The sequence below is a fragment of the Ambystoma mexicanum genome, chromosome 7p, assembly GCF_040938575.1.
Source record: "Ambystoma mexicanum isolate Mex_15411 chromosome 7p, UKY_AmexF1_1, whole genome shotgun sequence".
Lineage (NCBI taxonomy): Eukaryota > Metazoa > Chordata > Amphibia > Caudata > Ambystomatidae > Ambystoma > Ambystoma mexicanum.
The window spans coordinates 228796138-228811412 of NC_090939.1; the positions used below are offsets into that span (position 1 = coordinate 228796138).

A 15275-nucleotide genomic window follows, 5' to 3' on the forward strand; every position below is an offset into this window, starting at 1 on the left:
AAACATGGTAGGGTGCATGCACCACCGAGTCATTCATTGGCTGAAGCAGGGGGCCCTCTGGATGCAGAGTTTCTCCCTCTACCCTTGCCACGCTGAAATCCCTGCTGTTGAGGGGTTTGAAAGCTGCTGAAATGCCCAGCCCGGAATAACAAGGAGACTTCCGTCCCATAGGCGCTTTGAGAGGAGTGGGAAAAGTAATGCCAGCAAAAGGATTGGCGGGTGTTAAAGACTCCCCCTTGAACAAACTGCTTTGCCGAGATTTGGTTTAAGGACTTCAGTGTTTCGTATTCTCTCTTTGTGGTCAAGGGCCTGGTCTACTGCTTGTCCAAAAGGGCAGCGTCTTCCACAGACTTAATAAGCAGCCTGTGCCTCGGGCTTAAAGCCAGGGTTCTTAGCCAGGCATGGCGCTTCAATAGGGTGCCTTGCGCCAGTACCCTTCCTGCTGTCTCTGCCGAATCAAAGGTTTTTAAAATATATAGTGCATCACCCGACGCCATTCATTCACCAGTGCCAGAAGCAGATCAAGTAGGTTCTGGAACATTTTGCAGACCTTCATGCACCAGCCCCCACTGAACATTGTTATAGCTAGCCAGGACCGTGGTGTTATTAGCTATATGGGTGCTGAAAGAAGCTGAGGTGGTAATACATTTTCCAAGAGCATAACATTTCTTGCAGTCCTTGTCTGGAAGTGACCAAGACAGAAAAACCCCTTCACGTATCCTGGTTGTCACAACCAGCTAGTCAGGAACTGCATGTCCTCGGATGTATAAAGTATCCAAGGGCACAGGGTGAGTTTTTTGACTCAGTTTAACGGCCAGAGTAAGTGAGGGTGTAAGTAAGGAGGAAGCCAGCCGTTTCAGTTTAGAAGAGGGATGGCCTGTGGCTGGGATTTTTTTCTTTGAGGACGTCCTCAATGAAATCCAAGTCAGACTGCTTCTTGTGTCACGATCTTAAACTGGTCAGCAGCCTTCTTGAGAAGGGTGTTGAACATTTGATCGTCCACTGATGAAGCCTCCCAGGGCTGAGAGGAGGGAGGATCATCCAGAAAAATCTTCCAGTTCAAGCTCATGGTAAGGGGATTTTGGCCAAGTACACTGGCCATCAGCAGTATTTGGATCTTGAGAAACCAGGTCCTGTAAGACTTAATCTGGATCGGGCCTCAAAGATGACCTCATAGGTCATCCTGATCATCTTTGAAGATGTTCTCGGGAGTGTCAGGGAGACTGTCTAGATTATAATTATATGAATTGGTAATTTATAACGTGTTTAAAACTCCGAAGTTTCTAAGCGCATACCCGGGGATCGAACCTGTGCTGCTTCCGTCTTGCTTCCAAGGCGAGCGCCTCTCCCCAAATCTCCCCCCTCCCCCCCCCCGAGCTATCCTCCCAAGACAAGATAGAGAGGAAAAGTTAGCCCCAAGAGTGGTGTTTTGGGGACTTTGAAGGCCTAGGAAAGTAATCCATAGGCTGAGCCCTTTTAAGAATATCAAATTTATCTGAAAATTTGATGAATTCTGACATGTTTTTCCATGCAGGCCTCAAATGTCTCCCTCCCTTGTCCGTACAGGAGGAGGAGAATTCATCAAGGGTAGGAAAAGATGGAACAGCTGGAGCAGGGTCCTGCTGTAGTGCATGTGATAGGGGAGAAGAAGCTTCAGGTAAAACAAGAGGGCTTCTTGAGGCCAGAGCCATGGAAAGCTTTTCCTGAATGTTTGGGAAGAATTTTAGCAAGAGCGGGCCGTTTCAGCGCATCTTTCACGGTGACCGCAATGTGTGCAGATGTTTTAGGGGCAGTGGCACGTGAGGCCGAAGTCTTCGGGCCTTGCACCTGCTGCGATGGCGGGTGCACAGCAAGCCCTGAACCATGAAGTTCAGTAGACCCTGCCGAACCCTTTGACGGGCTTACAGGCTTCCATGGCTTATTCGACTAATCCATTAAGGGAGGCCGAGGGGTTGTGTACTTGACCTGATGTACAGAGTGTGTGCCTTTGTCGCCAGGGTGTGAAGTCCCCATCTCACATCCGGTGGTAAACTCATACGGGACATACATGCAGGAATCTGTAGATTCCCCAGTTACGTATAAGGGATCCAAATCAGACCCACGGCTGCTTACAGACTGTCAGATGCCGACAGGAGTGCGACTCAGCCTGCATGGCTTATGCCACCCACCGCTTGTTTCACCTGTCCCTAAGGGTTTTGGCCCAAAAGTCTACAGGCCTTGCAATGCTGTTTGTCATGGTGAGGAGGGAGGCACTGATTGCACTTTATGAGTGTCTTTCCAAGGAAATTTCCCGTTACACTATGGGCAAAATTTAAAAAGGTGTTTGCTCCATAGTGGAGGTAAAAAGCAACCAACCGAAGGGAGAAAACAGAAGATGCAAGGGAAAGGCATTCAAGAGAATAGTCAGTGGAAACGTGTCCCCAATCTCTGCACTGCCTGAAGGCCAAGGCAGTCGTAGAGAGCACCAGAGGTGCAGAATTGGCAAACTTGATCAGTCATCGAGAGGGTCGTGGAATAATCAAACCGCTGTCAGAGGTCTGGCAATAAACTTGCCAAGATGCAGCAAGTAGCACTATAAAGCAATAGACTAGCTCCACATTAAGCGACCGTCCGGAAAAAGACATTCTGGATTGGACCTCGACTCGAAGGATTTTGGGTACACTACACGTCATGTTAGGCATAGTGTTACAGTCTCGCCCATGTCGACATCCCGTTTCGATCTTCGAATGAAAAATGCATTACTCTGCAATTTACCACTGGGTGTCAGACTATATGCACAGTATGTGATTCTAAGCAGATTCACAAGCACCAAAAACTGTCCATTTAGGATCATAGAGAGCCTATGCAAAATTTTACAGTATTGCAAACCTTGCCCTCTAGACATTACAAATAGTCTGTACACATTTCTTTCATTGTGCGTATGAAACATTTATTTGGTAACACTTATGGATCAAGACACATTTAGATTCAAACCAACATTACACAAAATGACATACTCGAACCGTGGTATCCACCCCGGCTGAAGCCAGTCTGTTAATTTTGCTATCCGTTCCATGCTGGAAGTCAACACTGTAAACTGGTTCTTTGTTGTGCCAGGCTATTTCACAAGTGATAAACTTCATCCTGTCAGAGGAAACCAAGAAGAAAGCAATTGAAAAAGATACCGCAAGTTTAAACAATTTTGCCTAGGGACGCTTTATGCTTACAGAAATGTTAAAATTAAAAGGTCAAATCATGAATAGTTAACATTTGTTTTAGGGTACAACTTAGGTCAGCAGTTATGCAAATCTATTTTCTCTCATCATTAATTACACATTTAATGTTAAGTAAGATCTGTTCACCAAAACCCAAAATGCAGTGGACGGATCTTTACCCTAGTAATGAAGCCTAATCACAACTCAAACTACTTGGCAAACTGTGAAACCTCCACACAACTCCCATTCACTGGGAAGGGCATTTCAGTAGATTATTAACCTGCAGAGCTAGGCCTCAAAATCTGAACTCGTCCTAGCCACTGGCTAGTGATAATTGGCCCAGAGTAAAAAAAGGTGCGCTAATGTGGAGAATTGAGGAGTCTTTAGCCCTGGCTAGTATCTTGCAACTTTAATGTTTTATCCTCTTGCAGAGCTATCAATACAGTTTTTGGATAAGGTATAGCACCAAACTGCCACCATCCAGGTATTTGTGATTGGCCCTAATCATCTCACTCCCCAACTCTGTCTGCTCAATCACTCCACCGCCTTAGATCACACATCTTTTCAACATACTTATCACAACATAGATGGGGTGAGAAGAATTTGCTCTACTTTGGCTCTGGCTCCATTGCACGATACCAGCTTATTCCGATGCGCTCCGACAGATCACATCTTATCCCAGTAATCTTCAAACTCTATGGAAAGGTTCATTTCATCACAAGGTTTAAATTAGCAGATTTTGCCAATTAGATTTTCCCCGATTACCAAGTAAAATAAAACGTACTAACAATTTTGTTATTTTTGCCCCAGATAATATTAATGTGAAGCAATAGCTGGCATCCAAGTAGCATGTGTGTTGCAGCATTGTAGGACAATTTCTAAATGGGAGGAAGGAATGTCCTTACCTAGCAAGCAAGTTTTTCCAGTGTTCTATTTTACTTCCATTCGCAATGCGAGAAGATTCTCAGCTCATGTTTTCCGTTCTATTTTAAGACTGATATGCATTTCAACTGAAAAAGGCAGAACTGCATGTACAGGAAGGAAAATAAAACCAGGACTGCATTAGCACCACAAACGAAGGAGCCAAACGGAAAAGTCTGATTGATCCGTTCAGCTATAAACAAGATAGTCATGATGTAAGAAAGACACAAATACCAAGTAGAGTTGGTGTTGCAGCTACAAGGAACCAGGCAGAGTTGGAGAGAAGGCATATTTGTGGTTATTTGCACAAGTCCAGGTAGAAGATCTAATGCCAAGGCAAAACAATCTGTCAAGAGATTACTTTGTGGGTTAATTGGGTGTGGTAGATATCTTCATATAGCGAAACAGAAGAGTGACGGCTTGAAGCATTTGTAATAATCATAACCTCTGACATCATTTGGGGCAAACACCAGGCCATTTTTCAGCCAGTCATTACAGAAGGTGAAAGACCAAATGCAAATCAAGCTTTGTCCCATCCCTAAAGGCGCAGTCCAGCCTATACGGCTAGAGTCACAGCCCTTCTGCACTAGACAATCAACCCCAGACACATTTCAGCATTAGTCGTGGCCTTGGCGGTTGCTCATAGCAATGTCAGCGGTTATCAATTCAAAGTTTTCCAGCCATCAACCTTCAGTTTTGCCAGACATGCAACTTGGGCAAGTGTCTTTGCCAAGTGTCCTGCTATTTTGGGTGTGAGGCAGGTTTTTTTTGGCGATTGTCAGCGTTTAGCCGTCTCATTTTTAAGTCGAAGGGAATCAGCAAAGAAGGTAACACTGAACTAAAGTGCTCGTTGTCAGACCAAAGTCCTGCAGTGAGTTGATACTACTTTGAGCTGTAAATTGCGGGGAGGATTAAAGCATTGAGACCATATCGATTGAGCTCCCACTTTTTGTGCTGTGCAAACGGTCTTGGACGTTAACGGAGGGGGAGCTACTTATGCCAAGTTCTGAACCAAGTTCTAAACCATTGTAATGGGTTCCATGTGTTAATATCCACGCAGAAATATCGCCATACAAGAATATCACCATATATTTGCAACGCTATTAAGCTATGGAACCTGCAGGGGACATCCCTGCAACACCTGGCCCCAATAACCCTATAAATTATCCCCACTAACATCGCCTATGGCCTTACCCACGAGCATATATATGGCAATATTATTGGTGGATACCTTGTAATGCTGGGAAGCAGCAAGGTATACTACCTGCAAGCAGTGCTTTGCGTGCTCCTGAGTTGGGCAATGGGTCCTGGCAGGATGCCAGTACCTTTAAAAAAAAGTCAAAACATCCAAGACACCAGGGCAATCAAATCAGGTGCCTTTTATTAATCACGAAAATAGAAGTCACCTCAGGACCCCGGAGCTCTTGCAACCAAACAAAGATTTTGAAGACTTTTTCACTGAGTGCATCTCAGCAGGTGCAAGCGCTTTGGGCGAGGTGTGGAGTTTACTTTGACAGTGAAAAATATCAAAAAATAAATAAAATGAATGCTTTAAGTCTAGGAAACGGTGGAGCACAGGTGATGGAGACTTATGGGCAGCGCTTTCCATCAGCTCAAAGGGAATTAAAAAGAATGCGTACACTGGACAAATGCGTACACTGATTAACATGTCAACAGATAAGAGCTAAGGGCCTCATTACAAGGCCGGCGGTAAGGGGTTAACAGCACCGGTAAGGATGCTGGTATCGTTAACCCCTTACTGCCGCATTCCAATGTCCCTTAGCGGGTCCCACAAAGGCAGGCTGGTTTTACCAGCCGCCCTTAGCGGGAGCCAATAAGGGACCAGGAAGCTACTAACGGGCCAGCTATTTGCGGGCCCGTTATTAGCTCCTTCCCGATTCCCATTGAGCCCTATGGGGGCACGAATGGGAATGGGGAATGGTTTTCAGAATGGGGACTTACCGGGTCCTCCCAGGTTGGAATGACCCGGTAAGTCCCCATTCTGAGAACCCGGACACGACTTTGGAGGCAGCCATGTTGAGAATGGTGCTAATCGCACCATGGCTACCTCCAAAGTCGTAATGACCCCTAAGTCCCATAATACCCCCTCCTGTGCAGAACCGATGTTATTGGGAACTTCAATCTTTACCCGATGTTGCAGGCTCACTCCTCCCAGAACGTAGAGTACTACCACCTGGAATCAAGTGGGAAATCTAAATCTGTCTGATGAGACTATCAGCGCTAAATTTTGTTTTGACTTCTTAAAAAAGGAAGTCTAGACAAATTCAGGAATTTTACTGGAATTGGCTAATAACATGGGAGATTGTGAATTCAACTTGTAGTGGGTCAAAGATTGTCAATAAACACAGACTTAAGGAATTGAAGGAGGACTTAAGGAAGCTAGCCATGAATTTGATAGAATTGCATAAAATAACGGTAGACTCACTGGGGTGGATAGAATGCTTTTTTTAATGAGAAGCAGGCCCAAGGGGCTTTCAATCAACAAATTGAAAAACAGGAAGAGGCTGATTCTCAATAGAGTGAGTGAATATTTCGATAACACTTATCTGAATCGGTTCGAGGAATTAAGATTGGCGCAGATAGTCGATTTTGAAGAACCGGATGTACAAACTGTTCAACCGACTAAATCCTGTGATGTACAAATTACGGAGGAGAGCCCACTAGTGCAGTTGGGCTTCGAAAAATGGAAAAAACATGCAAAAGGAAAAATAAGGATACATTTGAGGATAAAGCCCAAGTAGCTCACAATATGGAGCTGAAATCTAAAAACAAAAAGAAAAGAACTCTGGCAAAATAAGTTTTGTACGTGAGCCAAGTCTCCCAAGCAACAAGGCCGTTAAACATTTAAAATTGGATGATGGAAAAATGAAAGTGGTTTCGAACGCTATGACTCAACTAACAAATGCTCCGGATTCTGTGGGGTCTGACAAAAAAGCCAAGTGTTCCGACTGTTCTATGACTCCACAACTACCCCGAAAGTTATCTACAGGCTTGCAAACCGATCACCCACATGGTTCTAAGGCTTTACAGACCAGTTTCTATAGATGCAAGAAATGTGCAGATACAACTACCTCAACAATCCAGCTTATACAGTGGAGCTTCAAAAAAAATTAATCTGCTTTAGCTGGTACAGTAACCGCTGGAGTTCAAACTGAGAACACGAAAACAGCAGTAAAATGGGAGCCAATCTTTTATCGTGGAAGGATATTGGTCCCCATTCAGCTGCCGACTGGAAACTCGATGCTGTAAAGGAGAATGGGACTAGAGTAAATATTTCGATATGTGAGAACGTTACAGCATTGGGAACAATCCCTTGTGTAAGTCACTTGAGTTATTCAAGTCAATCTGCGTTGGAACCAAACTCTGACCGCCAGGAGTCAAACTGAAATCCAGTCAGTTAAAACTACTGGCCCACTCATTACAACCTTTCGCAAGTCCGAGGGTCTGGCTACATCGGTTTAAGAGAGAGAAGGACTTAAAGGCCATTAACAGAAGTTATTTTAACAGCTTTGAAGAAAATTCCTAAATTATATATCTTTTTCAACCAATGATCTTGAGTTTGTTCGTTTTCCGCACCATAACTGTACGTATATTGTTGAGTTGGGACTGAATCAAGACTGGCCGCTGAGGCACTATTAGCAGCTGAGAGTGAATTGCATAATATATGCTTGAAAAGTTCCATGCAAGAAATTGCAACTTATGATCAGATGATAGCTAATAGAGGGGAAGAGTGAAAATCTATTGGGTCCCTAAATTCTACAGCATCTGTAATTGCACAGTTGGATAAAACGAATGTGCCTATTTTGGAGAGGGCACCCTCCAGATGTAAAATCCAATATGTTGGAGATGTTACCAGAGATAATTACCCAAGCCGTTGAGAAGATGATGGGAACCGATGTATCTCTATAGCGAAGTCTGACTTGAAAGTGCTGGGTTGTAAAACAAGGGGCTCAGGTTCCTTCACAGTCAAGACACTGAAGGACATTTTTGGGTAAATTTGATCTAATTTTGATTCAGGAGACCTGGCTTTTAAATCATTTGAGGCTTGGTTTCATAACAATTGAAGAATTGGCCACGAGGTGGAATTGCGGTCAGCCTGCAGTCTGCTCGTGCCTCAATGGGCATTTCATTAGAGAGAAAATACCGACCTCTAGACAAGGTTTGCTGGCTGCCCTGCTCAGATTGAAAGGTACTGATCCCCCTTTGGAGGTGGTTATAATAATATCTATTGGAACCCAGCGTGTACCAACGTAACTCATTTCAAAGAGTCATTGTCAGAATTATTGTCCAGGGTTAAGAACATGCACGGATCGGCTGGTATATTGCTATCAGGTGATTTGAAATTGCAGTGTATATTAGTAAACCAGGAGGGTGATCGCAATCTCTGCAAAAAACTGATGGGAAATGGGTTGAAATTGATAGCTTTCTTTGAAAGTTGGAATGAAAAAATGGTCAATTAGTGTGTAAATGGGGAGGATACTCCTGCTTTTACATGGCCTTGTAGTGCTTCAAGGTGAGCTTTGGACTATTTGATTCTGAGAATTTGTTTGCTCGAGGCCTACTGGTGGAGGTTCTGGATAAGGGTCGAAGCGATCCCAATATGTTGTCAGCTATGCTCAATCTTGAATATAGTATTAGAAGGCCTAGTAATAATCTGGAGCAGATTGGAAACAGTAGAAATCGAGTGGTAAAGTTCAAGCAGAAGAGTAACATCTTGAATAATATTGTGGATATTGGTGAATTAAACAAATCAGAAGAGGAACTGGTTAGACCACGCTTCCCCGGGTTGTGTGATCTTCCTATGGGAATTGAATCAACCTACCCCACTAACTTTCTACTTCTAAATATGACCCACATGGTTTTGATTAAGAAAGTTAAGGAAAACCATTAGAAATCTTAACTATAAGCCAATCTCTCAATGTGAATTATGGCAAAACAGAAAAAACTAATTACAGGAATTGGTCACAAGCACAAACATCTGCACCATCAAAAGGGATGGGGAGACTATGTTAAAGGTTGTGATGATTAAACTCTCGTAACTTGGGAGTTTGGTTGACAACCTGAACCTCCCTCAGACTGCATTACAAAGAAATGGGATTGCTGATGTCACATGGTGTAGCTCCTTTGGGTTTATTTATAAGCGAGTATTATTTAATGGTAAGACTTGGAATTATGGGCCATTATTTTCGATCATTTCTCAGTCTACTGGCACGGATAATGGTTGCTTATTTTAAGGGGCATGGTTTGATCTTTCAAATGCCTTTGATTAAAATTAACAGGGAGAGATTGTGGGCTAAGCTTGATTTCTGGGGAATCAAGAAAAATATTTTGGCTATTCTGAAAAGTTTGCATGAAGGCACGACCATGCGAGTTAAAAATAAATGTGCAGGGCAACCTATCAAGGGAGATACCCAGTGAAAGAGGTGTTGGGCAGGCGTGCATTCTTTCACTCTTCCTTTTTAACCTTTATTTGGCAGATTTGTCAAACTCTTGCTCAGCAATCTCTAGCTACCGCTAAGATCAGTACACAGTCCTTTTCTTGGATTGCTTAAGCAGGCGATATTGCCCTACTGGAATATTCACCTAGAGGTTAGCAGCGCCTTGTTACTGCATTTAGTAGTTATCCCGAGGCAAACAATTTACAAGGTAATCCGGCCAAAACACAAATTATGCTATTTAAAAAAAGGTCTCTATAAAATTGCACCAAAATATAAGTGCGGGTTTCTTGACCAGTGGTAAATGAACTCACTCACTTGGGGATTAAACTGTGCCCCAGGCAGTCCTGCTCCCTTGCGAAAGCACATTTAGAAATAAAGCCGATTCCTCTGGTGTGCAGTCATAATGTCAAAACAATAAGGTCGAATTACAAAAATGTCTAAAACAATGTCGAATAAAAAAGTCGAATTTTTTATTTTTTTATTTATGTTTTTTTTGGGGTTCCTGGGGTAAAAAAGGGGTAAAACAAAAGAAATTACAAAAAAAGGGGGCTTGGGGGGAACCCGCCCATTTGAAACAAAAAGCAACCAAAAAGAAATTCGCCATTTCCCCCCCTCCCTCCCCCCCCCCCCCGACTATTTTTTTTAGACATTTTGACTTTCGACATTATGACATTCGACTTTATGACTATAAACCGATTCCCCTGGTTGCGCTAATGAAGAACAGCACATTCGGTAAATTTTCGATATGCCCACTAATTAAATACTATAATGCAGAAGTAGTCCCTTTGTTGTTGTATGGTCTTGACACAATACTTTATGCTAAGACCCTTAATTGGTCAAGTATTGACGGTAAGATCTGGGAGGAAGTGTTACGACTTCCCTCGGATTTACCAATGGCGAGTCCAAGATTAGAATTGGGCCTTCAATCCTCAAAAATTTCAACGGATTGGAAAGTTCTGACACTTTATTGATTTATACAGACACTAACTAACGACTCCCTATTTAAAGAAATACTTCTAGAGCTGGATCGGGGTTCCAATACGGAACTAGTCCAATTGAATAGTTGTTGGAACAATTTTGCAACAATGCGATCGCTCGGTGAGGGAGCTAATTGAAAATCCAGTTTGTGCTAAGCTTGCATTGCTACAAATGGATTGGATTCAAACGATAACGCAGATGAGAGGGTTACGTACATCTGGTTCACCATCGATATTTGCTATACCAAAAGTCTTTTTGCCAAATTATCTGAAATGTTTTCCCAGTTCTAAGTTAAGATCTCGTAAAAACTGGAAATTCAATTGATTTAAGATCAGTGTCGCGATTATCTAAATGTACCTTTTGCAGAGAGAATGTAGTGCAAAATGTGCATCATTGGCCTATTGTAGGGGAACAAGTTCTCTTCGTAAAGCATCTGGGAATGTTAGTTGACAGTTTGGATTGGTTGCGAATAAACTCCTTTTGGGAAAAACGTATAGCAGAACTGGAGTCCTTTCTATTCAAGTCTTAACGATTCTTTGAATTTCGGGTTTTATCATTTTTTGAAGAAAGGTGCTATTTGTATCTTCTTAGATTCATTTTCTCTATCTTATTTGATGACTTCATTGGATATTGGTTGTATTGTTAGTTTTTTTTGTGCTCTTTCCTTTTGGTGAAAAGCCATTGAATTGACTAAATCACAGTAACTTGTACGGCACATGTTCCTCAATCTAGTTGTCCATCTCTCTTGGTTGAAAAATGGTGGAAAAATCAAAGTTATGAGCAGCTACTGCAGAGATCAGATCTGTCTGGGCACTACTTTCCAAACTGAAGCACAGCCACATTTATAGTCAGAAGAATGCTTAAACATTTATTTGTGCTATGTAAAAAAATATATATATATATCACTGTTTTGCTTGGGAGACGAGCAGGCCAGTGTTTTCTTTGTGCTCATAGAAATGTTTGCCCTTGTAGAAATATGCCAAGTGGGAAAGCATTGATTCAACTCACTAATCTGGAAAGGCTCCGTTTAAGATGCATGCCATTTTAGGAATGCAAGCCCTGCTCAAGAAAAGGTACATGTTTTGTTCATGCTACAAGATTCTCTGAGGAGAGAGCGCAGCACACCCTGCCCTCTTGCACCTTGGGGCAATCGCCCTCAGATTTTCTGATGTATCTGCTTTTATTTCAGCAATAGCACATATCTTTGCTTTTAGCTAAACAATTGTTACACTTTCTTCCCAATTTGAATTCCCTTTCCCTACAGACCAGAAATCAATCATTGAGAAATGGAGAAACTAACAGACGGGATCTATTAGTATCTTCTGTTTTCAGACTGCAAATATATACGCCTTTCTTCTGAAGTCACTGCAGATTTGTATTTGTTCACTGGACATAAGGGATATTATTTCAGACAGAAATGGCGGAGCACATAGGAAGCAATAAAGGAGACTGGAAATTCATTTGAATTTTTAGGTGACCAGGGAAGTGGACAAATATAGTAAATAATTCTTAGTTGTAATGCGAAGTGTACAATTTACATAAGGGGGAGGTCAGTTGGACGGTTCAGTGAAGGGACAGGTGCAAGGAATTAAGGCCATCCCCGCAGTGGGTGTGCGCTCGCCTGGGCTTTTGAAATTTTAAATGAGATTGAAGGATGGTAGATCAACCTCTGGAAATTGTGGGACTAATCCACACATTTTCCTATGCACACCGCACGACATCTGCATAGACGATTGTACTCTGGGCAGACACAGCCTACAAGCGTAGACGCCCCTGTCATATTTAGTTGGGCCCCCCCCCCCCCCCCAACACCCTTTCATATGCACCGCGTCACCCTGAAGCCAGCTGTGTCCCTCAGTATAGATTGACAGCGAAATGCCATGTCTGGGTCTGCATTTTTACATTGGACATTCATCCCTGCAGGGGAACCCCATCCTAAAGGTACGAGTATGTGGTTTGACACAGTCAGAAAATGTGGTCTGGCCGCAGCTTCAAGGAAGACCTGCTGCTTTAATCAGGAACCACAGAGAGCTCCATAAACCAGAGAGACCCTTTGATCCAAAACATGACAGGAAGATGGGTAGACTTATTACATGGTTTCACCCCTTTACCTTTTCTGTTGCAAAGCACTCGGATTATGCCCTCACATACAGGAGATCGTTGGTGGAGATCCAGGATTGGTTAATTAAGATAAGCTTAGTCTACACCAATCCCTGCAATCCATTTGGCTTTAAAAGAGGGGCGAGCCCCTCTTGGCAGATCTGAAGATTTTGCAATGAATAACAAGAACTCTGAATTGTACCCTGGCTGAATATACAGTCTGCCTTGCATCTTCCACCAGTGAAGGAAGACCAGGACCTCCAAGAGGGAAGATCCCCTCCCCTAAACATCTTCCAGGGAACAGAGGAAGATACTGAATCTAAAGGATTCTCCAGCAGCTGCCAGCCAGCACACAGCGTGCCCTGCTAGGCTCTGCAGCAGGTTTCCTAGGTGGGAAGTGCCAGAGTCTCTGAACCAAACCAAGGACAAAGTGGCTGCCTGCAACCCTCTCCTCAGCTTTGGGCCGTCCGGCTTAAAGGACGACAAGCCCAGTGAAGAAGCTGGGAGTAGTGCATCGACAAGCATCTACAGAGACCCACCTTATCCTCGTAAGTGCCAAGGACGATATACCTCGTCCTTTTTGGCACTGCACTTTGTGCGATCCCTGCAAAGCAGGGATCACACAAGTGTAAGCCAACCCCCGGGCTATGTGAGGAGGTTCCTCCTCACGGCTCGGGGGTTGAATTTCCTTCAGTTTCAAGTCAGCGTGCCAGGCAAATACAATTTGAAAATGGGTGTGGCCCTCCCACCCCCACGTGGATGGGGCACCTAATGTAGCCCTCTGTGGGAGCAGATTTCTGCCCCCATCTACCGCCAGGGAGGGCTACATGAGATGCCTCACATCCATTTGGGGTGGGGGGGGCGGGGAGAACAGAAATCTTAGCACAGAGCCCCAACCCCCAAAGCATGGGCCAGTACGTTTTTAAGTGGGGAGACAATGAAATGGGGGTGGCCCTCTCCTCCCCACCCCAAATGGATGGGGGCCCCTGGGTGCAGATTGCCAGTGCAATCTGCCAATCTGCCCCTAGGAAGCGGCAAATGTGTTTTTACTGGGGGGTGAGGGTCAGCAGACCACCAGGGACGACTTGAAAGGGGGGCCGTGATTGGAGTGTAGTAATGATTTGATTTTGCTGGGTTGACCATAGGTAACATTTTTGTTTCGTTTATAGCTTTTTCTACACAAGCAGCTGCAACATTATTCGAGTACTGTTTATTATTCTACGGTTAGGGCCCATGGTCACTGGGGTGGGTGGGACTGGGGCTGGAAGGTTGGTGTGGGCCGTCTGGGGAGGAATATTGGTGGGCTGGGACAATTGTAGGGTCAGGCCACAAAATCGCCCCACCTCCCCCACGCCAGCATAACATTGGTCTTTCCCTGTGAGCGGCTGTCTCCCATGTGGGTTGACCGTCCGCAAGCCCAGGCTGCACTGCTGCACCTGAAGCTTTTTCCTCTGGGAAAGGACAGGGACCCTCTCGCGGCTCCCTGGAAAGGCCGCTGGGCTTGGGGACGGTCAACCCACATGTGAGACATGTCCCAAGGCCAGGGACATCAACCCCCCCTCCCCCCCACCTTCCTGGAGTTGCGGCTGGCCTGCATTACAGCGTCTCCCTCTAGGAAAGGACAGGGATCCTGTAGGGGCACCCTGGGACTGCTGCTGTGCTTGGGGGTGGTTGACCCACATGGGAGACTGATGCCCAAGGCCAGGGACATCACCCCTAACCATTCTGGAGCTCTGGGCTGGCCTGCGTTACAGCTTCTCCCTCTGGGATAGGATAGGGACCCTGCTGAGGCTCCCTGGGAATGCCGCAGCACTTGGGGATGGTCAAACCGCATGAGACAGCCACTCAATGCTAGGGACAACACCCATGCACATCCTGGAGCGCTGGCTGGGCTGCGTTACAGAATTTCCCCCCTGTGGAGGGAAGGGGTCCCAGTCAGGGGCTCCCTGGTGCTGCCGCTATGCTTGGGGACGGTACACCCACATGGGAAACGGATGCCCATGGCCGGGGACATCACCTCCAACCGTCCTTGAGTTCTTGCAGGCATGTGTTCCATCTTTACAAATCTGTAGGTGTCCACCAGAGCAAAATCCCACAAAATCTGCTCTGCCGAAAGACTTGGGTTTACCAGTGGATTAGCCTTTTCTCTTTGCGCCCTGGTAAGTACCATTTTTTCATGGGAAACTTGTGGGAACACATGAGTGAAGGTAGGACATTTGTTGTGTTCTCTTGGTTTTCATAATATTTCCATACTTTTGCTGCTGCACCTTTGTCACACAACCCTTTAAATTTCCCAAATGTGACCTACATTTAGTCGCTGCTTGTAACCTGCACAAATCACCTACCCTTCAAAAGGTCTGCCTGTGCCCTTTCAAAAAAAGTATACTTGCCATTCCTCACCACATTTGTTTTCCTTATTTACACATTTCTAAGTGCGTCTGTTTAGGCCGTAAGCATACAAATCCTGTATACCATGGCTGCATTTTTGGCTTGTGGTACTGCTCGTTTTGTGAAACATTACAATAAAACTGATTTCCTAACTGGAAGAGTCAGGAGAATGTAGCGGGGCATTCCTTTTCTCAGAATTCACAGAAGGCATTGCCTAACCTGGCCAACCATATCC

At 44.6% G+C, this 15275-nt stretch overlaps 1 protein-coding gene across 1 annotated transcript in view; it reads right to left on the bottom strand.

The window, feature by feature from the left end:
• Nucleotides 1-15275, bottom strand: part of CHAF1B (chromatin assembly factor 1 subunit B) — a 541423-nt gene that overhangs the window by 349314 nt on the left and 176834 nt on the right. Inside the window, exon 3 of the mRNA XM_069636112.1 lies at nucleotides 2997-3123. Within this exon, the coding sequence (XP_069492213.1) occupies nucleotides 2997-3122 (126 nt within the window). The 5' untranslated portion in view covers nucleotide 3123. The remainder of the gene's footprint in view (nucleotides 1-2996; nucleotides 3124-15275) is intronic.